Genomic DNA, 26,850 nt, shown 5'->3' on the forward strand with positions numbered 1-26,850 from the left:
GGGTAGGATCATCCTCCCATTTCCATTGTTTTTGTGGGATGGACCATCCTCATAAGAACTATGATGTGGCGCCTAGGTGGCGGATCATCCTTAAAGGGAGGATGGTCAGTCACCATACCATGTAGCCTTAGGTGGTGTTTGTTTTTTGGCCAGAAGTGCTTCTGGCCACTTATGTCTGCGTCGCACAGACGCGCGCAGACGTTTGATGTCTGCAGCTTGTTTGTTTTCTGGAAGCACTTCTCACCAAAAAGGTCTTCCCCACGCAGACCTGTCCATATGTCTCTTCTCTCTTCTCACCTCTGCATCCCCGCCACCACCTCCATCACCACATCTCCGCCACAACCTCCACCCCCACATCTCTGCCACCACCTCCACCTCCGACACCACCACCACATCTCCGCCACCATCATCTTCATCTTCATCTGCAAACAAAACCCCCCAAAACCCCCAAACATCTCCGCCGCCATCTTCATCTTCATCTGCAAACAAAACCCCCAAACATCTCCGCCACCATCATCTTCATCCGCCACCAGCATCTTCATCTTCATCTGCATCTTCATCTTCATTTGCATCCATCTCCGCCACCATAGAAGCAAAACCCCCAAATCGGTGGTGGCTGTGGTGTAGTGGTGACGGTGGTGGTGGTAGATGAAGGCAGAGGGAGGAGAGAGAGAGATCGAGGGAGGAGAGAGAGATCTGTGGTGTTGTGTGTGAAGTGTGTGTGAAGATCTTTTTGTATAAAAAAACAAACCCTCTTTTCTCCTTGCAGACTGCAGACATTTGGTCCAGCTCTTCTCCTGCAGATGTCTGCAGATGTGGTCCGCAGACTGTAGACATTTTCCCGCAGAAAAAACAAACAACACCTTAGTGGTGGTGATGCAATGGAGGTGCTGCACCATATTTTTGGAGAGAGTGAGAGAGACTTTGGAGAGAGAGTGTCTATATTTTAGAGAAAGAAATGGTAGGTGATTGGGTAAGTTTTATTTATGTTTATTTATTTAATTAGATAGGGTAAAATGACCAAAATTCCTTCATGTGAGATCCATTTGGTCAAATTTAACCATTAAAACTAAAAGGATATAATGTGTGTAATGGTTTGCAAACATCGAGTACGTTTTTTTGTACGTTATAGTTTGCAATCTAGTCTCAACATAAAGGACGATTTATGTAATGTACTCTAATGAAAATCTATCAAATTGCAGATAAAGTAAATTCATTTAAAATAAGTTTGTTAACAGATTGTGTGTTGGTTTTGGGTAATAAACGTTCAGATTCGGGAATTTGATTGTATCTGATCATAGATCTGTAGGTGATACCTTAACCTTGTTTGTGACAAGGGTCCCGAAATGTCACAATGCATGATGTGTAAACATAAAATATCACGAAACAAAGATGAAGTTAAAGCTAATCTAGTAGATTCCGAAATACAGCATACATTACAATTATTTTTTAAATACTATGCTAAAGATTAGCTATAAGACAATGATGTGGCATGATAAAGTCTGACAAACCATGACGAGCGTGCCACTGACCACAAGAGGCGGATGTAGCAGCAGAAAATGAGTAAAGACAACATGATGTGGGCAATAGACCTGATAATGTTGGAGAGAGCCAGATAAGCGAGGGTAAGTGAGAGTGTGTGTAAGAGAGATGTAATAGTTAGAGTTAAAAGGTAATACATACAAACAAAGCCGTCATGACTAATTAGAGCTTTGCTAAGAATTTGCATCTGACTTCACGTAATATCGCTTGAGACGTTCTGAAGCCTTCTTTACCTACGGTTAGCAAAGGGAATGATAGTTTATACTAAATATAATAAGATCAAAAACTAAATCATATGGAATCCATTTAGTTTGTTGTGATTTTACCTCATCATCCCAGTTTGTTCTCCAAATCATATATATAAGCGTAATAGTTTGAGCTAGAACCCCTCCTATCATTCCAATCCATATACCCTATCAAGTAAATCCAACTTATCATGAATATCTCGCCCTGTAATATTAATACTTTGTTTAGAGATTTCTGAACGTTAAGTTTTTATATATGTACCTTAACTTCAAGAGACGTTAAATATCCAAGCAAAGCTCCCAATGGAACACCAATCAAGTAAAAGCAAATGAGGTTAACGACGGCAACAGTTGTTTGCATACCTGCTCCAATTGCCACCCCTGGTGACAAAATATATTTCCACATAGTGATCAGTAACATGTAAACTTTCCAAAAATAGTAAGTTTGTGCGTGTGGGTGAACTAACTATATTTTATGAATGGAAGGAGTTACCCGAGAGTACGGGATAAACGCTGTTCAACAGAACCGAAAAAGAGAGAAGTAAAGAAAGATCTGATATCGTATCTGCAACTCTTTCATCATTTGTAAACAAGTATGCAAGGTTTTCCCGGAACACCAAACAGAGAACAAAGAAGAACACGCCTATCACAGTCGAAGTCCCCAACACCACTTTTATAGAAAACTTTGCTGCTTTTGCGTTCCCTCGCCCTAACTCATTCGCCACCCGAACACTTAACACATGTTAAAATTAGAATTAAGTCACATTTTTCTATGTATAATTATGCATCACACGTATTAAAACCTATATAAATTAGCAAGTTTTCTATGCATAAGGACTTGTACATTATGCTTTGCACATTATCCAAAAAAAAAACTTGACTTTTTAGTTTTAACCCAAAGGTTTGTATCTTTTACGATTTTAACCCTACATAATTTGTTTTTTTAACTTTAACCCAAAACTTTTCATTATTTGCAATTTAACTTCACAACTTTTGTCACTTATACTTTTCATCTTTCCCAAATTTCCGTTTTACGTATAGTTCTAAATTTTTCGAGTTAATATGACGCAACGTGCATGTGTGGTTCAACGTTTTTGCCTCTATTTTTCCATGTTTGACAGGTTCATCGCAACACGCATATCCTAGGTCAAGTCAGTGTTGGTGGTCGATGATGGTTGTGTGACATTAGTACTATTTGACACCGTTTTACGCCCCGCTGCAACGCGGGGTGTGCTTTGTGGGTTTTTCAAAGAAAAAATGGTTATGCATATGGTTGTCGTAATGTAGGCTTTAGGGGTTTTCCAAAAAAAAATGATTTTTTTTTACTTTTCACCCAAAAGTATTTCATAAATTACTTTTAACCTAAAACTTTTTATCTTTTGCAATCTATCTTCATAACTTTTTTTACTTTCAACTTTGTTCCTTTATAGTTTTCATTTTCCGCAAATTTTGCGCTTTATGCTTGGTTCTAAATTTTGTGACATAACACATCACAGCGTGCGTCTTTGGCTTAACGTTTTTACGTTTCGTTCTAAATTTTGCGAGTAACACGACGCAACGTGCGTGTGTGGGTGAACGTTTTTACATCGTCTATTTTTCCCCGTTTGACACGTTTAACAACATGTGTGTGTGGGAGAACGTTTTACAGCGTCTATTTTTCCCCGTTTGACAGGGTTAACATAATGTGCGGGTCCTAGACCGACTTAGTATATAACTAAAGAATCCCCGCCGCATTGCGGCGGGTCGTAATCCTAGTTAGTAACAAAATACTGGTTTTTCGCAAAGTAACTTTTAATAACTTACCATGCAGAACCTAAGAAACCAAGGCTTATCATAAACTCCCACAAGTTAATGTTCAGGCTGTAAAAGAATCGCAAAAAATGAGTTGAAGTGTCTTCTAAAATGACCTGTAAAAGGGAGAAATAAGAGCGTGTGTTGATACCAAATGGAGAAGGCAGATATAGCGACCTCTGCGTTTGCCATGTATCCAGCAAGTAAGACCAGAACAGCATTGTACCATAGCTCCAAGCTACACATAGTGAAGGTTAGACGACTACATTCTCCATTTGAAGTCAAATAATGGCTATCAAGAAAACTTACCAGATCATCACACCCGAGGATATTGAGAGCTTCACGAGAGGCATCAGATCCTTAAACGCAGCAAAAGTGAACCCTTTCCAAGAATTTGGACACCATCCTCCAAAAATGTATATAAATTCCCCAATAACAAGAGACCATGATGACATCACAAGTGCAAGCATCGCACCCGATACCCCCAAATTCAACTTATACACGAAAAGCAGTGACAAAAGTATATGGATGGCGAATTGAAAAGCCGAAAGCCATGCAATAATCATGTTTTTTAACTGTGCTTGCAGATACATTTGTATAGTCAGGCTAAAAACATAGGTGTAGGCATAAGGGATGAACCATAGTGATATGTATCCAGCACTGTTTGCTATCGATTCTTCCTCACCCACGAGTGTGAAAATTTGGGTACCAAAGATCAACATCGGGAGCAAAATGGTCAAGGTAATCAAGTCAATGATCCATGATCGTTGCAAGTGAATGCCCATCATGTGGTCTTGGCCGGCTCCAAATGATTGCCCGCAAAGGGTTTCGGTTGCACTTGACATTCCCAACTGTTGATAAAAATAGTCAGTTCCAACGAATAAAGACACAAAGACTATCTACTACGTATGTCAAAGATATGAGTTGACTTTTTTTTAACTCAATTCAAATATGTTGATTTTATTATTGATAATACAAGTGAAAGAGTGTTGTGAGCTTACAAGTATTCCGTTGATAAATCGGACGCTAAGTGTTTGAACAAGTGCGTAGCCAGCGAGATCTAAGTCGCTGACATGGCCAATAAATGACTGGGTGATAACAATAGTTCCGAATGAAGAAACCCTTGCTATGATGCTTGGTAATGCAACCCTCCAAGTCTTTTTCGATTCGGACCATATCCTTTGTTTTAGGTCCCCTTCATCTGGTTCTTCATTTTGAAGAAGCCTTGTCTCAATCCCATCATCCATCCTGAAAAGCAAGAAATCAGATTAATCTCAAACAAGTGTGCACTCCAAATAGGGGCGGCTCAACCATTTTGGAGGGCCATTGCCCCAAAAGCGTAATGAACGCGAAGTAAAGACTCAAACAAGTTTTTTGTTAAAGTAGCATTCGGTTAAGATCGAGTATCTTGACATGCGGTGAGGTAAGCGCTCAGTTCAAGGATCGAACTAGCGATCACCCCCTAGTCTCCCATCATCACTAGTTGCCGCAGAAACTAATGGGTGGGGCAGTAATCAATCGAACCTGGGTCACTTAGAATATGTGTCTCCCTTACCACTCCACCACCAGCTCATTGGCTTTTTAAACTCAGGTACTAAACACTATCACCAACTGCCCCAACTACGACAGCCTATCGTCATCATCACCAACCACCACAACCAGTACTACACCAACCGTTTGATCATCAATTATACATTTTAGTATTTTACAAACCTGTCTCACGATTAAAAATATGTAAACGTTACAACAAACATTAAAAATTAGGAGTCATGACGTGACTGTAAACAGTAAGGAGGAGACTCAACGTCCAAAGTATTAAATAATAATACCGGCCCAAACACATATTTTTTCAACATAATTTGATTTACATAATAACAAAAACGCGTTCTGCCTGACTACTCTTAAGATAGTTAAAACTTCAATTGAAAATAAAAATAAGAGTTAAATGTCATTTTAGTCTCTGTGGTTTGGGCCATTTTTTCAGTTTATTCCAAAGGTTTCATTTTTCACATGTGGGTCCAAAAAGGTTTCTCCGTTGCTATTTTAGTCCACTGGGTTAACTTAATTCTTTTTTATGTTAACGAGAAGGGTAATTCGGTCATTTTATATGGCCGAATTGCCCTTCTAGTTTACAGAATTACATATAAAATTAAAATGACTGAATCGTCTTTCTCATTAACAGAAAACATGGATGAAGTTAACCCAGTGGACTAAAATGGCAACGGTGAAACCTTTTTGGACCCACATATGAAAAATGGAACATTTGGACTAAACGGTTAAATCTTTTTGGACCCACATATGAAAAATGAAACATTTGGACTAACTGGCAAAATAGCCCAAACTAAGGGGACTAAAATGGCATTTAACTCAAAAAAAATAGCGAAGGAACTTACTAGTTGTGGAAACAAGATGCCTGCGGACTATGGCCTTTGCACTCTCACTCTCCCTCTCTCTCTCAATATATATACATACACATGTGTGTGTATGGTGTTTGGTGAATCACACGGACAGAAATTGATGATGAAGTAATCATTTTTGTGTAATCATTTACAAATAGTACTTTTTTTTCAAGATGCCCAATTGCGACTTTTGGATTTTGTGTAATCATTTACAAATAGTACTTTTTTTCAAGATGCCCAATTGCGACTTTTGGTTATGTTGAAATCTCACAAGTGGAACAACCTTTTGATCAACACAAACTGGGCGACTAACACCAATAACTCGCAGACGACTAATGCTACTATTCTTAATGAATAAAAGTTTCCATGTAGGAAAAAAAACAATAAAATGAAATTGAAAATTTGAGTTAGGATATATAATAAGTTGATTTGTTTCCTAGCTACTTATTCAAATATCACACACTTTAACTCGGTCTTAACCTATTAGTTCGAATTTCAAATAATAATCAAAACAAATGATAACTCGATCTTAACCTATTATTTCGAAATTCAAATAATCATCAAAACAAAATAAACTATTCAAATTAATAAACTAGAGATAATTCTAAAGTGTTGATATCTTTTAGGTAGCGTTCGTCTCATGGAATGGAATGGGATGGAATGGGATGGAATTGGAAAGCTTTTCTTTGTAAAATTGATCTTGGTTTGGGGAGGGAGGAATTTGAAATCCAATGAATTTCTTTAATCAATGAAATTTGTGACTATTTCAACATTCCATTCCATTCCTTCGTTAGAGTGAAGGATTTCTAAGGAATGTTGAAATAGTCACAAATTTCATTAGAGTGAAGGATTTCAAATTCCTCCCTCCCCCAACCAAGATCAATTTTACAAAGAAAAACTTCCTAATTCCATTCCATTCCATGAAACGAACGCTACCTTAATATGTTAGGGGTTGTTTGTTTACCTCTTAATAAAGCTATTAATGGTTCAGAGCTCTTACTGGTTTAGAGCTCTTACTAGTTCGGACTATTTGTTTCGTTAGCAGATGTCTGAATAGTTCAGACATTTGCCTCTGAATGGTTAAGTATTATACAGAGTCTGAATGGTTAAGATCTCTAATCTGAATTAGTCAGACATTTGCCTCTAAAGGGTTAAGCATTATACTAGCTCTTAATGATTCAGATCTCTTAATGATTCAGTTCAGACCTCTTAATTACTGGTTAGCACTTAACCATTCAGAAGTTGTCAAACAGCCCCTTATTTAGATCTGGTACAGATAACATTTAGCATGCTAAATGTACGAAGGGGAGAATAAAAAAGAATGCAATGGCGATAGGGCTGTTCAAAAAGTCCGTGGCTCGGGGCTCGCTCGAAGTTCGTTGAAAAAAGTTCGAAAAAAGCTCGGTTCGAAGTCAGCTCGTTTTTAAACAAGCTGGATCGGCTCGGCTCGGTTTTTAAACGAGCCGAGACCGAGCCAAGGTAGGTTCGATTCGTGGCTCGCTCGATAGTTGGCTCGTTAGCTCGCTCGTTTAAATTAAACTCCAAATTATATATGTTTGTATTCTAATATGGAATAATGGATTTTAATAATCCTAACTATTAGCAGTTGGCCGACAACGGTCCCAACTTCAAAAATAACAGTGGTGGTCTCACCTTTTCATATATTGTAAACCAATGGACTTTTACTAAATCAAAAAAGATAAGGAGACAAAAAGAAATTAAGGTCGTATTAGTAAAGGTACATTAGTTTACAATATGTGAAAAGTTGGGACCACCACTGGTTATTTTTTAAGTTGGGACTGTTGTCAGCCAACGGCTAATAGTTTGGATTATTAAAATCCATTATTCCTTCTAATATATTTAAGAAATGTTGTTTAATTAGTAACATGGTTATTTTTTATCGAAATAAATAGATTTTTAAACTATAATCTTAATTAGTAATATTGATTTAAAAAAATAATATTACGGTAAGTAACATAGATACTTTTGTTGCTCGTTTGATTTATAGTTTGCACAAAATTACTATTCTATTAGCCTAAATAATGTTTTATTTATTGTTTTATGGTTTTATGTATATCATTATCTGTAAAAAAATACAAAAATAATTTTTTTAAACAAACATGCCTGAGCCCACCCTGGTTCGATTCAGCTCGGATTGGATCGTTTACAACCCTATCCCCCGGTAGTGGAGTGCATGTTCGGTATGCAAAAAAAGAAAATAATGTTTAGAGTGACCTAATTTCCTATATATAATTTTACAACTTTTGTTTGTGAGGAGTATTACTGTTCAATTTGGGTAGAATTCTATTTGTCTACAAATAACTATTGTCATCATTTTCACCTGTATATCACTATGGTCTCTCTTCATTTTCCTCTTTGCCATTTCTCTCTTCTTGACCATAACCTACCTTTTATTTAAGGATTTATGTTTACTTTTAGTTGTTTTTAATAATATAGAATCTAGCTACACTTATAACTAAAATTGTTTTATTTTTCAACTTCTCTAACCGAGATTTTTTTAATTATTTAACTGAAATGCTAAGTTTTAATGTTTTAGTTAAGCAACGCATTTTTGTATTAAGACATTTGTAGGTAAAATTAGAGTGGAGTTAAGAATTAATAATATTCGTATTTTTCTTTAGTTTTGTAGACTATAATGTGTATCGGTATTTGTTATCATCTTGACTTTATTTATTCTTTCTTACGATAAAGATAATGTTACGATTGGATCTAAATTTGATGAGTTAGCTCTTTGCAAAGCGGGTGCGTGGTTCAACGACATTATGTCTATTCTTTGTTTGGTTTATCGATCCCGCGACAACATGCGGGTCCTAAAAACTCGTTTCATAAAAGTTGTAAACTATTATATACGTTGTTATTTTTTTCAAGTAGCGTATGATATTTTTTGGTCAAATAATAAATAATATTTTTTTTGTCAACTAACTCTATAATATTTTAACTTGGGAATGACCAAGATCAAGTTGTGTTTTAGAGGCGTATCTGTGATAAATTTTTCGCAACTATAAACCCTGGTGAATATCGTATGTATACCTGATTCGTTCTTAGGCAAATGGACCACATTGAGAACTAAATCTCCAACTTCAATAGCATTTACAACTCCATTTCGAATAATCATGTACAAGCAAGTGATTCAAACAATGTGGATGTCATGGCCAAGGCCCATAATGAATATAGAATCCATAACGGATCCAGATTATCGCGATACCTTGTTAGGAGCTTCTTCGGAAATCTCTAAAATGGCATCTTGTACCACCATTTAAGCCAACAACTTTCGGTCGATCGTCGACAAGCTCTAGCACACCCGAACCGACTGACTCTCAAGATGCGCGTCGGATGCTCGTTCGTATTTAAACCTAAACGACGACACCGACGACTTTGTTTTTGAAGAACCACAATAGTTGCCACAAATGCCCGAGAGAGGTAGAAGCAAGGCGGTAATAAAGGCCTAATCAACCTCCTCGACTAATCCCTCAGGTCCATCGAGGTTGGACGATTTCGATGAAAAAATCTCTTGAATGCTTTCGATCAAGGAACAAGAGCACCAACTGGAAGTAAAGACAAATGGAAAAAGATTTCACGTTCCTCGAGAAAGACTTCTTACATTGCTCGCTTAAGGACCAAACAATTTTCGAAGCTCAGAAACAACGAATCCGATCTAAATATCAAAACATTGATTAGTGGTTTTTTTTGTTGGTTTTTATGGATTAATGGTTTTTTATTGGTTTTTTAGTTGTTTTTTTTTTTAATTTTATGTTGGCTTGTAATTTTTTTATTGGTTTTTTAGTTGTTTTTTTTTTAATTTTATGTTGGCTTGTAATTTTATTTTTTAAATTGGAATATTGGATTTTAATAATCTCAATTATTCGCCGTTTGCAGCTAACAGTCCAAACTTCAAAAATAAACACTGGCGGTCCCAACTATTAACATATTGGCCTCCAGTGGACCCTGACTAACAGAACTCTAATGTCGTTAGTCTTCGGTCGACGGAAAAAACGTTTTTGGCCGGAAAACTCAACATTTTCGTACCAAACCTCTTTGTAACCTTATTACGGACCTTTAGCAACCTTTTTCTAGTAAAAGCCCCGATTATTGAAGTCGCCAGAAAACTCAACATTTTCGTCCCAAACCTCTTTTTAACCTTAGATCGGACCTTTAGAAACCTTTTTCTGGCCAAAAACGGTTTTCCGGAGACTAGCGACGTTAGGGTTCTATTAGTCAGGGTCCATTGGTGGCCAATATGTCAATAACTGGGACTACCAGTGGCTATTTTTTAAGTTGGGACTGTTGGCGACCAACGGCGAATAGTTGGGATTATTAAAATCCAATATTTCTTTTAAATTCTAGTTTTTGGTACTTTTTATGTTTAATCTTAAAAAAATAATTTATGTAATTTTGTTTAAAACTTATGATGTTTATAAATTTAAAATAAAGCTAAACTAAAATAAAATTAATGATTGACTAATGATGAGATAAGCTTTATTTCACACTGTGTAAGTTAACAATAAAGCCCCACACCGATTATGTGGCGTGATAAAAGCCCAAATGATTCCAAAAAATACCACTTTGTAACACCTTATTATCTCTTAAAAAATTAATTAAAATTGATATTTTATTAATTTTAAATCGAGTTAATATCAGTACTTTCTTGTGCCTACCTTATGTGACATAATTAATCTATCTATACTTTCTATAAAAGGAGAAATCCAAGTGACATAAGAAAAGTTGATGTGTAAGCTTGAGAGCATGTCCAACAAGGCTTTTCTTATTTCATTATTACATAATAAAGCCTATTATTAAAAGACTTTATAATTCAAAGTTGGCCCACACCAAACCACTGCCTTGGTCTGATTACTACTCAAAGGTCCCCTGATCGTTTATATTAAAGTACTGATTTTATTTGAAAATTCAAAAAACCTCTTCTCACGTTCAAAATTCAAAATTCTGGCTCCATATTCAAAATTCAAAATTCAAACCATGTATATTCTAATTCTAATCCTATAAATAAGATATAATTATCTGGCTCCACATTCAAATCTCTCTCGCTCATATCTACATATGAATTTGGCTCCACATTCAAATTTCAATTTTTCTCTCTACTTTATATTTGCGATCATATATCTCTTACTCAAATGCATAGCTCTCATGATTGAGCCGGTTAATCTTCAGATACAGTTCTTTGTTCCAGTGTTATTGTTCCAGTATCATTGTTTCAACATCGTTGTTTCATGGTAGCTCTGTTTCACACACTCGCCTTTGACCTTGGCTTTGCGGGTTATTTTAGGTTTGTGGATTCTTTTAAACTGTTGATTATGTTGATAATATTTATTTTAAGGTGTTGATATATTTCAGCTTATTTTTTTTCCGAGCGAGCAGTGGGAAGTTCTTCTGTACTCTTTTTGAAGTCTGAAGTGCAGAAAGTGGAGTACTTCTTTATGATAAATGAAGAACTTAATGGTAATTATGAGAATCTGTTTTTTTCTAATTTTATTTTTGTTTTTTCGGTTTATTGATATTTTAGCATTTTACTACGATTATGATATCCTTTATTTACATGAAGATAGGGCTACTGTTCAAGAACTGAGGAGCTGAAGAGCTGTTTTGGTGATGTCTTTCTGCACTTCGGAATTCAAAAACAGTGCAGAAGCTTTTCATCACGTTTTACTACCATTATATCTTTCTTTTACATCGGAGTTAAAGAAATATACAAGTTAAAAATGTCATCATATCCTTCTGTAGGTCTCTTATGATTTAAAGTATTGCTTTTTCAAGGAAGTTGAGGATCAAGTATATGAGGATAGGACTACTGTTCAAGAGCTGAAGATTATTATATTTTGTTTTTTAGTTCTTAATGTAATTGTTGATCTTTGTAGAGCATGTTATTTTTACTGATTTGAGCATCAACAGTTGTTAGTGTTGATATATGCTATTCTAAATGTTGAGTTGCTATTGTTGTCAGCATCTGTTTAACAAAAGATTTATCAACATGTTTAAAGGTATTGTCTGTTCACATAATTCTTGTTTTTTGTAACGACTGTTGAGTTGCTACAGTTGGCGACATCTGTTATTCTCTTCAGCGGTTTCTAAAGGATTGTCAATGATTAACTTTATAGAAGTTCTGAACATCTGTTGTTGCTCAACGTCTTTAAATGAAGACGTTTTTACCGCTGTTGATTTACCACTGCTTAACAGTGCTGAACAACTGTTATTGGTCAACTGTTATTGCAAGTGACATTTGCTACTGGTGCGAACATCTGTTATTTCCAACAGCAGTTTCGAAAGAATTGTCAATGATTAACTTTATAGAAGTTCTGAACATCTGTTATTGCTCAACGTTTTTAAATGAAGACGTTTTTACCGCTGTTGATTTACCACTGCTCAACAGTGCTGAACAGCTGTTATTGGTCAACTGTTATTGCATCTCACAGTTGCTACTGGTGCGAACATCTGTTATTCCCAACAGTAGTTTCCAAAGAATTGTCAATGATTAACACAATAGAATTCTGAACATCTGTTATTGCTCAACGTCTTTAAATGACGAGGTTTTTTACTGCTGTTGATTTACCACTGCTCAACATTTCTGAACATCTGTTATTGCTCAACTGTTGATTTACCATTGTTTGCCATGTCGATTATTGTTGGTCTTTAATTGAAGATATCTTTTTTTTTATATTTCTTTATGGCAGAGGTTTAAAATTTGTCCTTTCAGTTTCTTGATATTTAATTTTATAGTTTTCACATGAAAATTTATTATTTAAATGTTTTGCATTAAATGGCTACTGATATTTAATATCAATTTATTCATTTATATTAAAAGTTTGTTGAAAGGACTGCTAAGTTACTATTGTTGTATAAAAGATCTGTTGTTACCCAACAGTGGTTTCCAAATATTGTTGAAGGGTATTATGAATTGTCTGTTCTCTTAACATCTGTTGTTGACCAACAGTGGTTTTTGCAACAACTGTCAACCATTATCAGAGCAGAGGTTGTGACGTGGACAGATGTTAGCCATCAGATCTTTCTAACTTCTGACACGTCAGCATTCACCTTTTCACTTGATAAACCGCTGTTTCATCCCCAAACAGAGGTTTTACTTTCGTCTGGAGTTTAAAATTCAGCAGTAAGGTTTCCACCTTCTTCTTCAACACTTCTTCGTCAACCTCTCGCAACTTTCAATTCCGATCATGACTTTGGTGATGAAAAATCGCATAACTATGCTGCTATTTTTGAGAAAACCGAGAACAATACTCTATATCATTCGATGATTGATATTCTTACATCATCAAAATATAAGGTCATTCTTACCGCCGACGCACCCATTTTCCAAGAGACGCTTCGTGATTTTTGGGCTAATGCGAATATTGAAGAACAAAACAATGTGGCTGTAAGTATAACTTCAAAAGTCGGAGGTGAATCGGTTGCTATTACCCCCAGTACCATATCAACAACATTTGAGGTATACGACTTGGCAGGTAAGACCTCTTTGCCAAAAAATGAGATTCAAACATACTTGAAGGGGAGGGGATATGATGGAGAGTTGAAAAAGGCCACTATGTTTAAAGGTAATTTTTCACCGCCGATGAAATTTCTGTTCCATACTCTCTTAATCTGTCTCTCAAATAAAACTACTTCTTTTAACGAAATACCTTTGAAAATTCAGTTATTGGGGTATGCAATTTTGACAAATACTGATTTTAACTACTCCCAAGCACTGTTTGCTGATTTGGTTGCAAATTTAAATAACATTAAAGAGGGCAAAATTGCTGCTATTAAAAAGGGCAAAACTGCTGTTATTAAAAAGGGGAAAGCTGCTGCTATTGAAAAGGCGACAACTGCTGGTTTTCTTATGTTTCCTAGACTTTTAAGCTACTACCTGCAAAAACATGTTTCTCAAAAAGCTTTTGAAAAAGGTGAAGCTATTAAAATGAATAGTCTAACTTTTACTCGCCTTATGGCTAAAGAGTCAGATGTTTTCAAAACTGAAGCAAAGGGGAATGAGGAAATTTTAGATGAGTCTACAACTGCTCCTCAAACGTCTGTTCTTGAGCCCACTGCTCTTGGTGATCACAGCACTACAACCACTGCTGTGAAACCCCCACCAACAAAACTCAAAATCACCAAAACAAAATCCAAAAAGCCCACCGAAACCAGCAAAACGGGTCTTCTGGAAGATGAGATCCCAGAGGTTAACCCCGTGACAACACAGATGTCACCACAAACCACTGTTGCTACTTCCTCACAACATGTGGAAAGATCTCAACCCATAAACCAAACTCCTCATGATTCCTCACAAAAGGAACATGTTGTATTCACAGGGACACCACAATATGATGTCATACCCTCATATGAGAGTATACTTAAAAGCCCTTCTCCCGCGGCAATGTCTCTTTCGACAACAATCCCTTCATCTTCCATTCCACCAAAGTTTGTAACATTGCTTCAAGCTATTGACATTCAGAGTGATAACAATCCTTCTCACGAACAGTTTACTGAGAGTTTAACTTCAACAATAGCTATGTCTGAACCTTTTCAATTACCTAACCCAGAAATAGTTGAGGAGGCTACACCTCTTGAATTTTAGCAAATTCTTGATGGTATTTCAAGTGGAGCAGCTACTACAAATGTCAAATCCACTGATTTACATTTGGACAGTAGTTTCATCAGTCAGACTCCCTTGAAGGCAACCACTGCTGAGTCTATCAAGGTATCCACTGGTGAGTTCAAGTTAACCACGGGTGAGATCACTAAGTTAACTACTGATGTAGAGGGAAGTCCCCAGAACCAAGAACAAGGGGCATCTGCTAATGAAAATTTAGAGATACCTCCTCTTTCAAAAGCAGATACAACCACCTCTGGTGGGAATTCAGATGATCCTATTAAGTTAGGTGATGGATTAAAATACCAGGATTTGACGGACAGGATATCTAACTTGGAAACAACTGTTGCTGATATGAAAGATCAATTGAAGCAGTTGGTGGATGCTTTCAAAAGTCGACCTTCTCATCAGCAGTTATGTCAAGAGCTTTGGAATTCGGTACAACCCATTCTTGCAGCTCAAAGGGAACTGGCTGAGATTCAACTTAATTCCCACATGAAGCTAATTAGAGTTATGGTTGAAGTAAGATACAAAGACACACAGGCTGACATCAAGGGCATAAAAGAATGCATTGTAAAGTTAACTGGTACTACCCCTACACCTGTGTTTGAAAAAGAAGATGAAGATGATGCTGATAAGAGGGAAAAGGATTCCATGAAAAACTTTGGCAAACCAACACCAAGGAATCAGCCAAAACAAAATCCAAAGGCTGCTAAGCAAACTTCTGCAAAATCTCCTGAAAAATCTGATACTGGTAAGAAAAAGGGAATTGATGATTCCGTTAACAAACAGACAGATAAGGAGATTGAACGAAAACAGAAGAGGAAGCATACAAAAGAGGAAGATGAAGTGCTCAACATTGGAACTTCAAATAGTAGAAAATCACAGAAAGATAACGAATCACCACCAGAAAAACCAACCACTGCTGAGAAACTCAAAACCACTGCTGAACCTAAGAAGTCAGATTCTGATACACCTAAAACAAAACTCTCACCACAAAAACCACCTGTCAAAAAGCAGAATACAAAATCCTCATCACCACTGTTAACCTCGACTGAAACAATTGCTGATGCAACAAATGTTTCAGCATATGTTAAGACAACTGCGGTTGAGACACCAGTTGTTAGTCAATCCACTGATTCTAACCAATTTCAATTTCCATCACAATCAACCCTTACAGTCATGGCACCTTTTTCTTCCCTAACTCATCCTTCTCCAAAATCTATTTACACAAGAAAGAGAAAATTCATGGTGTATGAAGAAGAGAAGGAAGATATACCCGCACCAATTCCGTTATCAGCTACTCCGTTCATTCAAAGTTCACCGAAACCATTCGTCCCACCCTCATCAACAAAGATCAACCCATTGGCAGTAACTTTCCCTCTGGAACTGCTTGCAGTTCAAGATGAAATGACTCAATTTTACACAGAGGATGATCCATCGAAAAGAACCTTCCCATCTCTTCAGGGATTTGAAACTCCAAAGAATATTTATGAATATCTGAAGCTCAAGGGCAAGCAAGCAGAAGATAAAGCAAATGAAGAATGTAAAGGGCTAGGAGACATTAATTTATCAGCTCGCATGCAACATTGGCTTGGTGAAGTGAAGAAGCTGGAAGATTTTGCTAGAGACCTGAGTAAGAATATGTCAAATCTGTCACCAAATGCTGAGCTAGAAAAGACATTAAGAAATGAGTTCTTGAACACTATCATGGAAACCAAGCCCTACGAAGCCTACAGATCTGATTTCAAAGACTGGCCCCTTGAGGCTCTTAATGAGGAAGTTAATAGAATTGAAAAGATGAATAAAGATCCTCAAATGCCAAAATCTGCTCCCAACTGGAAACAATACAAAACGGTTGAAGTGGATGAAGCTTTGAAGTATAAGAGAATGAAGGCAGAACTTGTAGCAGCTAAGGTTGGGACTACTAGACATATTGGAAAATGGACTAAGCAGTCTATTGATCTAGCTTACAGTAGGTTAGAAGAGCGAAGAAAGACATATTCATCCCTTCCTAAAAAGCCAGTATACAAAGATGAAACGATAAGGAAACGTCGGCAGACCGTTACATCTAAAAAGCTGTTCTCATCAGCAGATGTATCCATTGCTGCCTTGAACCAAAGAAAAAGACAACAACTGATGGATGAGGAAGATGAAAATAGGTATGCTGAGCACAGAAAAGAGTCTATCAAAAATCAGTTACGATATGGATTGGATGATGCTTCATTGAAATTACAAGCTCAAGTTGCTGAAACACTTCAGAAGTTGGCAAGCAGGCCTCAATCGCCAAAATCCTCTCAAATAAAACTTCTCCCAAGAAACCCATCAGACCCAAAAATACTAAAGTGGAAGTCTGATAAACAGAACCATGAATTGACTTTGATGAAGTCTGATGGTAGTGTTGAAAAGATATCAAGGGAGAATGCACTTGGTCTGAATCCAGTTGACCTCCAAGATCTTTTTAACCTTCAGCTTGATAGGGATGAAGATGATACTGATTCTTTGGATTTTGATGTAACACCTCAAAAAGTCACGTCCTATAATGTGTAGACACGTGTCAAGTGTTTAAACGTGTGAAAGAAATATTATAGAAGGACTAAAGTTGACAATCGTGGAAAGTATGTGAATATATGTATGCTAAATGTCAACCGTGAATAAATATAATGTACATTAACCCTACATGGTGCTCGTACCTTCAAACGAATAAATCATGGATCATACGAAGCTAAATGTGAGAGATTACAAACTACAGGGGCTAAATGTGTCAACATGTTTAAATTATACCTCTGAATGACCTTTTGACAAACCCGAAGCTTTGTAACGGTTAATCATGCTCACTAGAATACACGGTTTAAATTTCGTAAAGTTTCGTTAACGTATGAGAAAGTTATGATCGAATTCGTGTGGGATGGGTTAAAGCGTAAACGTTGAAAGTTAGGACTTTTCGGGTAACAATAAAGTTAACCGGGGACCTAACAAAGTGGGTATATGTTTTAAAGCCTTTATAGATCAATTATAAGGGTTCATAATGCAAGAAACAAGTGCCTAATCGAATTTTGAAGAGCCAAGGATCAAATCGCAAAATCTAAAAATATTGATTTTGTGCAGAAGGGGCCTAGCGCGACGCGAGGGGGGCCTAGCGTCACGCGAGGGGTGCCCAGCTCCGAATTAAATGGGTTGTTGCCTGCTGAGTGCAATCTGCTCGATTCTCCACATCCCTTGACCCCTAAAACACCCCCTAAACACTAGAAACAAGTGTTGATCAGTTGTGGTGTGTGCTAGACCCTGTTGTCAATCAATTGTGGTGCTTAAATCCACTATATAAGGCCATGAACTTGCAACACTTTCTTCACACCTTCATCTGCATTTGAGGACCACTTCTGGAGCTCAACTTCCTCTCAAGTGTTCCCTAATCAAGCTTAGGACTTCAGTAAATGTTCTAATCCTTTCTAAATTGAGTTTAGCTTAGTTATTTAGCTAAAAGTCAAACCGTCGTAATTTCGGTTTGACTTCGAGATTAGTCATCAATGGCTCAGTCATATCTCGAATTAAAAGTAGTTATAAGTTGGTATTTATGTGGGTAATAAACCCTTAAGAGGGTTCCCCCTGATCACCACTCTAACTAGGTCAAAAGTCGGGTCAAACGTGTAATTAAAAAGTCAACAGAAAGTTTAAAATGCGATTATGCATGATTAACAATGAAGAACACTTATAACCTGTTTTGTCATTAATATAACTTGGTAATTAGTGTAAGGACATGTATAAACATGTTCAACCCGACAATTTACTATAAAGACCCGGTTCAGAACCGAAAGTCACATAGTTTGACTTTCACTTTGACTTTCAGTTCTGACCCATTATGGTATGTTTTAAAAATGCCTTAGAGCTTTATTTGGACCCGGTTACATGCTAGTATAACCCTCTGTGATTATACACAATGGCTCATTAGTTAACCGATTATTACGCATGATTCCGTTAATTGCTCATATGTTGACCATTATGCCCTTATTACCTTAAAACGTGATTTTTGGAAATGTAAAAGAGTAGAAACTTTAATTCCTGATATATAAACTTGTATGCAAAGTTTGACATCAATTTGAGGTGTAGATTAAGAGTTATGCTCGTTAGCGTAAAATTAAGGCTCTATGTTAATTAAACGGCGTATTTAGCGTATAGCCTACTTAAACATACTTTTTGATATCAAATCTTTTACCCACTGATGTAATATATTATTTTGGGATTTTTAAAGATTTTTAATTAATTTTAGGCTGAGCATAACTCATAGTCGTAGGCTTAATCCGGTACTTGTCGGTTCTGCCCTTACGGACCATAAAATGAGTTTTACATATCTAAACGACTTCAAACCTTTTGCCACTGATCACATATGATAAATAGATTATTTTAAGCCTTCTGGGAATATAAAAATATCAGATTTAAGTATCGAACCTGGAAATGGCCTTTAATCGCCTTATTAAGCGTTTTTAACGCAAATTATGTAACAAAATTATATTGGACATACCCGGGTTGATACCTATTGATATAAGAGGCAAATTATAATATTTTAACAGTAAGCAAAGGTTGATAAACTCAGACTCCAGTTTTGAGCTTTTCGGCTTATGTGAAATTACCAAAATACCCCTACGGGGCGTAGTTTGGTTAAATTTGATAAATTTCACATATATGCTTTAACCTACTGATATAACTTAGCAAATTATGTAGTATTGCTGATTACATCAGACCTGTAACTCAGGTTGTTACTTAAACTCTTTTATAAACTTTTAAATGACCAAACTACCCCTACGGGGCCTAGTTTGTGTTTAAACACGTTTCGGGCATAATGAAAGGCATCTTACTGATGTCACAACATATTTGAGGCATAATTAACTTAGGGGACCTGTCTATAGCTCTCATGAATACCCGTCACGCTTATTACGCGTACGGTTCGGGTTATGTAACAAGTTTACATAAATTAGCCGAGACGGGTCAAACCTTAACGGTTTTATCTCAAAATCCAGAATGAGAATAATAAACCCATATTAAACAAGTCTTCAAACTTGTCGGGTCTAAATCACATTCTATCCGGTCTTCGCTTAATCGTGCGTACGAACCGTATCTTTGAAACTAGCCGGTCTAAGCTTAAGCTTAATTAAAGACCCGTTAGGATTCTAATAGGTTATTATAAAACCTTCGTTCCAGATTAGGAGTACCAGTAAAAGCTACGTGCATTTTGCTTATTGTGATTTATACATTGCTCAGGTAAATACTTTTAACTTACTTTCCGTTATACGGGCTTGGGTTACGGTATATAGCATACCGCTTGATCGGGCATCAAATTCTCCACCGTTGAGTGGGTAATTGAATAAATTTGATCGGCTCGTTTAAACAGTCTTGTTACTTAAAGCCTTTGGGGGGTTAATGACCATGTCCCGGATATCCTTGGCAGCATTTTACGAAATGGCCACGACCTTGACATTCGGGTGTAGGCGTACACCCGGCATTATGTCCATAATTATAAAGGTGTAGCCGTTCGTTACCCGCCACGGTTATATGCTATGTGGTGTGTCTATTAATCTTTAACCCGGACAAGATCCGGGCTACTGAACGCACAAGAAACATGTAATACGTTCACAAGATTATAATATTAAATAATTCTCCCAAGTTAAAAAGATTAATCTTGCCTCTGTGCATTTTAATCAAATGATAAAAGATATTTTGTGCCACGTGCATCCAAACCAATTTTCAATCATTTTTCAAAATGAGTCGGTTAATTGTATTTACCAGTGTAAACCAACGTATTTTCCAAAAAGGCTAAATGCAGGTACTATACGTAATTGGCTGGATATTCCTCCTTAGCATCAATAGAAGTCTCGCAAGCTTAAGATGCCTAACGTCTGTTGAACTATTGTTGCCATTTTATATTCGATCCTAGTGTGGATAAACTTCCGAATATTGTGACATTTGATATTACAATAATAAATTCGGTTGTATTATATTTTCTCAATTGCTTCCGCTGTGCATATTAATATTGTGTTGTTTGACTATTACGTTACCAACCATGACGTCACGATACTCCCCCACCGGACCCACCGGTGAGACACGTGGAAATCGGGGTGTGACAGGTTGGTATCAGAGCCAACATTGAGTGAATTAAACACTAATTTTTGGTGTTTAATCTCAATGACACAGTAGCACATTCCTTGACCTTTTGAGTCTAGACTTAACTTAGGAATATTCTCAATCCTAATCTAGAAATTTTTACTTCCAAATTTTATTGGATACGTCGCCAAGCGAAGAAGCCGTAATAGGAGTTCTCCACACCCGGAGCCCTGAGATGCTGAGCTTCGTACCGCGGCTAGAATGAAACGAGCATCCAAGGAAAAAGCATTCAGAGATAGAATGAAGAAGAAACTCCTTTTTGTTGAAGATCGTTTCCTTAATAGTCCTTATAAGGACATAATTATCTTACAGTCCCTCCGAGGACATATTATTCCTTTCAAGTCCCGCTTAGGGCAACTCTGTATTTTTATTTTCATATAATGGATTGACTAAATTTAAAATTTTCATCCTAAACATGAAAAAAAGAAATAAATGAAAAATAACATTTCTTTTATAAGATCTACCATTATAATAAAATGGCAAAATCTAAAAAGGGCAAGACCTAGCCTCGTGTCATATTAAGACCCGGCCAAGATGGCAGTTCCTTAAATTAGATTCAGATCCTTATTAACATTTCTTTTATAAGATCTACCATTATAATAAAATGGCAAAATCTAAAAAGGGCAAGACCTAGCCTCGTGTCATATTAAGACCCGGCCAAGATGGCAGTTCCTCAAATTAGATTCAGATCCTTATTAACATTTCTTTTATAAGATCTACCATTATAATAAAATGGCAAAATCTGAAAAGGACAAGACCTAGCCACGTGTCATTTTAATACCGGACCAAGATGGTAGTTCCATAATCAAATTCAGATCCATATTAACACCTCAATTTAAAATTGTTCTGCGATAATTATAAATTAAGAATCTTAAGTGTGAAACCTAGCCTTCGGGTCAATTATAAGACTGGGCCAAGATGGTAAGACCTGTTAAAAAGATTCAAATCATTAACTAAGAATCTTAAGAGTGAAACCTAGCCTTCGGGTCAATTATAAGACCGGGCCAAGATGGTAAGACCTGTTTAAAAGATTCAAATCCCTGTTAACATCTTAAAACATGTTAACACTCCTGGCAGATGTGATTCATTTAAAATCACACACGTTATTATATAAAGATCTTTTTAAAAAGATTCCTAACCCAGTTTAATGATCTTTGAATCCTGGGTTTACATCATCAATTAAGATGATCATATTTTAACCATACGTGGTAACATAATGCCTACGGGCCCTGCTCATTTCCATATGAGCCAAAAGACAGTGGTAGCGATGACTCCCTGCCAGATAAAGGTAATGAACTAGGTTCAAACCTTAAATGCTTTGATTCTCTGAAATCATAGCTTAAAAATTATAATTGTCCTTGTGACTAGGCCTATTGTGCCAATATACTTTCATGCTTTGATTCTCTAAATTTATAAGCTTATAATTTATAAATGTCCATGTGACCAGGCCTTAGGTGCCACTAATAAAACTGTTAATGTTTTATAATTAGGATAAATTATAATAAAAGTCCTAAATAAATGTTAGCAATAAATTAACCGAATATGGCCTCTGTTTACCATGGTTAATGAATTTCCCTAAGGGGCAATTCCATAATAAACATCCCTTAGAAGGGAAGTACCTACGGGCTATAGTTAATGTCCTCTGAGACTAAAGACAGAGGTAGCCTACAACTCCCTGTCAAGAAAAGGTAATGAACTTTGATTCAAACCTTAATGCCTCGATTCTCCGAAATCATGGCTTATAAATTAAACTTGCCTATGCGACTAGGCCATTTGTGCTATTATTAACTTATAAATTAGGATTTATGATAAAAATCCTGAATAAAATAAATATCCTTCCTTCCCTGCCAGTATGCAGTTTAAAAGGGAATCTTAAAGGTGAAACCTAGCCTATGCGGCCAAGATGGTGAAACCTACGCAAGGGATTCAGATCCTTGTTAACACTTAAGAACGTGTTAGCACTCTTGACAAATGTGATTAGAGAAAATCACAACAGTCATCCTTATATTGGATTCTTTCAATTCCCCTATCTAACCTAGTGATTTAGGAATCATGACTTATATCATCTAATAGGATGAACCTATTATAAACATCCATTAGTGATGTTTCGCCTATGGGCCATATTATATTGTCCATGTGCGACAAAGACATGGTGATCTTTACGATTCCCTGTCCCATGTAGTGAGCTATGCTCAAGCCTAATAGTCTATATGATCAATGCAATCATGACAAAGATCGTCAATATGATGATTAAAGATTTTAACATCCTTAATGAGGTTTTGCCTAAGGGCTATATTATATTGTCCAATTGAGACAAGGCAATTGTAATCTTTTGTGATTCTTAGCCCAAGGGGGTGAGCTATACTCAAATCCCATAGTCTATACTATCATTGCGATCCTGACTAGTATCATCAGTATGATGATCATAATATTAACATCCCTCGTGATGAAATGCCTACGGGCTATACCTTATTCTAGTGTCGGTAAGACAAAGATAGTAGTGATCCTTATGATCCCCTGTTCAAAATGGTGTGATTATACCCAAACCTAATAGTCAATATGATCGATGTGATCATGACTAATATCATTAGATACGATGGTTATATATAAACATCCATTAGTGATGTTGATTGGCTTACTTTTCTGCCAAATGAATCGTCTTTCAAGACGATGACAGTTGTGGTCTATGACTCCCTGTCCAAAGGTGAAGAACCACGTTCAAACCTTGAAGCCCTAATCTAATAAGGTTGCGGCTAATCAATTAAGGTCCTTGATGATAGACCATCGAGTTATGTTTTAAAGTCATTCATGACAAGCCTATGTGCTATAATTTGTCATTCGTGACAAGCTAACATATTAAATGTTAACATTCCTGGTGACATGCCTTTGTGCCAGATTTGATAAATGTCCTTATGACAAGGCCGTTTGTGCCATATCTAAATGACCTTTGCGTCAAGGCCTTCGTGCCGTATAATCATTTATGTCCTTCATGACTGGGCTTTATGCCATATCTTTCTACGTCCATCGAGACAGGCTTCTATGCCATATATGTATATATATAATAAAAGTCTTGTAAGACTAGCCTTTGAGCTATTTATAATCGTCCTTGTGACAAGGACAGTTGTGACATTATGGTCCCCTGTCAAGCAGGTATTGGACTTGCTCCAAACCTTAAATGCCATTGATAGTCCTTTTGTGACCTAAGCTAAATGTAATAGATATACATTCAGATAGCATTCATTAAGAATGTTCAGAATAGAATAGCCCATACGGTTTATTAATGCCGTGGCTAATCTAAGGCAGGTCATCAGAATGATGACTAATAATTGTTAAGCCTTGGTAATTGGTACCAAGATTCGAGTATGGAAAACTCGGATGAGGTAGACGACAGTCGCAATACTATTAATACGACGAAAGTTAATACAACTACAAACGTAAACCTCAATATTAATGGAGTTAATCTCCAGGATGTGGTTGACGTAGCAGTTGGAAGGACCATAGAAAGATCATGAAACAATCCAAAGAGCCGAATGCTCCTCGCTCTGAATTTCATTCAAAACCATGTTCAATTGCTCATGAGAAGAGTTTTGTTCACACTTCGTATATGAAGGATGAACCAAAGGAGGAAGATAACTCCCAGAAATCTAAGAAAGAGAGCAAGTGCAGGCTTAATAAAAAGCAACGAAAGTTCAGTAAGAACCTGTATGTAAGAATTGCTATAAAAGACACTAAGGACAGTGTCGATTTGAACAAAGACCAAAGCAGTGTGACATCTGCTAAGGAAACTGGTCATCATTCCCATGAATGTAGGGACATAAAGACTGCAGTCTATTCCGGCTGTGGTGAGCAAGGCCGCATCAGAACTAGATTCCATAAAGCTGCCAAAGAAGGTACAGCTAAGCCTGGAAAGGCTAAAGGAAGAAATGCCTGAACTCACCTGATGAATGCCCAGGGGCAGTTCACGATGTCATCAAGTACATCCCTTATCATTTACCAATGATAATTTCTGCTAAGTGTCCTGATTTAATTCAGGAAATACTAAATCTACATAAACCATAAGCTTAGCAAACTTTTATATTATCCGCAAGGTATAATTTACCAAGGAAACCATAGTAACCGATTTTTCTAGTATCGGCAAGGAATCCTTCCGAAAAACCTAAGAGTACCCTTTCTTTGCATAGAGTACGACAACATATGTTATTATAACTATTTTCTCATTGTTTTTCTATCGCCTGCGAATGCCAAACTATGTTTGATAAAAGTACCATATGAGGATTGGCGTATCCTAGTGTGTCCCATAGATTACTTTCATGCCTGATCAGTATGGAGGTTTAATACATGGAACCCCTAAGATATCCCAATGGTCATATTGTACTAAAGACGACGAGTAGTATTCAAAGAAGATATCCAGAATGGAATTGTTCAAGTAAATATTCCCGATTAAGGAATTCGTGGACTTATAACATAAATGTGTCACTTATTTGACACGAGCAATGGTGGATGAACTAGAGCCTGAGATATGGAAAATCTCTGTAACCTCCTTACATCTTGATTATCTTCTCATAAGTTTTCCCTGCTTACCTCCTGGAAGGCAGGTATAATTAAGATTAGCATCCCGCTGTGGGCTGGAGTATTGTGAAAACTCCATATTGATTATGGAAAAATCGAAACCTTGATTAAGTAGGTTTTAAGACATAGTCTCATATAGCCTGACTCAATCTTCTGAGGGTTTTATATTATTAAATAAGAAAGACGGTTCATGTTGCTTATATATTAATTGCCGCAACCCTAATTAGGCAACGATTAAGAATTGCCATCAGCTACCCAGGATCTAAAGGCAAATTATTGGTGGATAAGCTTGAAAAAGTCTGTAGACACCTATGTAGCTAAATGCTTGACATGTGCGCAAGTCAAAGCCGAGCATAAAAAGTCGTCAGGCTTGCTACAACAGCCTGAACTTCCTACGTGGAAGTGGGAAATGGTAACCATGGATCTTATCACCAAGTTACCTAAGACAAGGAAAGGAAATGATACAATATGGGTTATAGTCGATAGACTGACTAAGTAAGCACATTTCTTACCCATCAAGGAGACTTATAGCTCCGATATGTTAGCCCAGTTATATGTTGATAAGATTGTAGCCTTGCATGGCATACCTGTGGCTATTATCTCTGATCGAGATACTAGATACACGTCACATTTTTGGAAGAGTTTCCAACAATCTTTGGGTACACGGTTGAATTTTAGTACGGCTTATCATCCTCAGACTGACGGACAGAGTGAGCGTACTATTCAAATGTTGGAAGACATGCTACGATGTAACAACTGCCACAAAAATCAATAATTAGGACGATAATTAGTCAATAAGAAAACCCTAATTGAGACACCCAAGTAATTCTGCACTAACCCTAAAATTTTCAGAATAATCAGAATCAGGATCAGGGCCCCTAAAATTCAAGGGGGTTAAACCCTAAGTGACGATTATCTAAATTAAACGTTGTCGAAATAGAATTTTACGAATCCAGCGACTCAGCAAGGCTATGCAAGTGACGGGGCTACCCTAGGGTAGATGGACACCCGCCGCGACACGCGACAAGATTGCTGTCCTCTGTCGCGACTCGCCTGGGGGACCAAATTTCAGTATAAATAGGGGGCTTTGGCACTTGCAGTTTGCTGTTCATTCGACGTAAAAATTCGAAAGATACGTTGAGTTATACACTGTTTAATACAAAACACACACGAATCACGAGGTGCTGCCGCAATCAGGGTAATAACTCGATCGCTATTACGATTCAACGTCCGATCGATTGTAACTATCCAACGATTGTCCGAGTGCTGCTCAAATTGGGCTTATACTTTGTTATTCATCGTGATTTCGACTTGAATATTTGAGTGTTGTTCGAATTCGGACTATGCTCTGTTATTCATTGTGAATCCGTTGAATTATTAAGTATTGCACTTGTTAATCGTTGTGAGGGTTTAATCTCGTGAATTGAGTAACTGTTGTATTAAGTTACCTACCTAGTTGTGTGCACTAGGTTACAAAGCTAAATCAATAGGCTAAACTCTGCCTGTATAAATCTGCAATATATCAAGGCTTATC

The 26,850-nt window shown here is 36.8% G+C and overlaps 1 protein-coding gene across 3 annotated transcripts; it reads right to left on the minus strand.

Annotated features, from left to right (window-relative positions):
- Window positions 1–1,379: 1,379 nt before the first annotated feature.
- On the minus strand, window positions 1,380–6,047 carry LOC110918335 (protein DETOXIFICATION 24). 3 transcript variants are annotated; one of them, XM_022162670.2, is made up of 11 exons: window positions 5,972–6,030; window positions 5,103–5,291; window positions 4,580–4,826; window positions 3,888–4,429; window positions 3,730–3,816; window positions 3,591–3,647; window positions 2,281–2,519; window positions 2,050–2,168; window positions 1,869–1,955; window positions 1,684–1,775; window positions 1,380–1,592 (listed from the first exon to the last, which is right to left on the minus strand). In XM_022162670.2, exons 3-10 carry the CDS (start codon window positions 4,823–4,825, stop codon window positions 1,716–1,718), a joined length of 1,437 nt encoding a protein of 478 aa, XP_022018362.1. In that variant the 5' UTR covers window position 4,826; window positions 5,103–5,291; window positions 5,972–6,030; the 3' UTR covers window positions 1,380–1,592; window positions 1,684–1,715. The 3 variants fall into 3 exon arrangements, with proteins under 3 accessions (XP_022018362.1, XP_022018364.1, XP_022018360.1); XM_022162672.2 differs by lacking the exon at window positions 5,103–5,291 and having other exon boundaries at window positions 1,380–1,615; window positions 1,716–1,775; window positions 5,972–6,047; XM_022162668.2 differs by lacking the exon at window positions 5,103–5,291 and having other exon boundaries at window positions 5,972–6,047.
- Window positions 6,048–26,850: the final 20,803 nt, after the last annotated feature.

Source organism: Helianthus annuus, chromosome 16, assembly GCF_002127325.2.
Source record: "Helianthus annuus cultivar XRQ/B chromosome 16, HanXRQr2.0-SUNRISE, whole genome shotgun sequence".
NCBI lineage: Eukaryota > Viridiplantae > Streptophyta > Magnoliopsida > Asterales > Asteraceae > Helianthus > Helianthus annuus.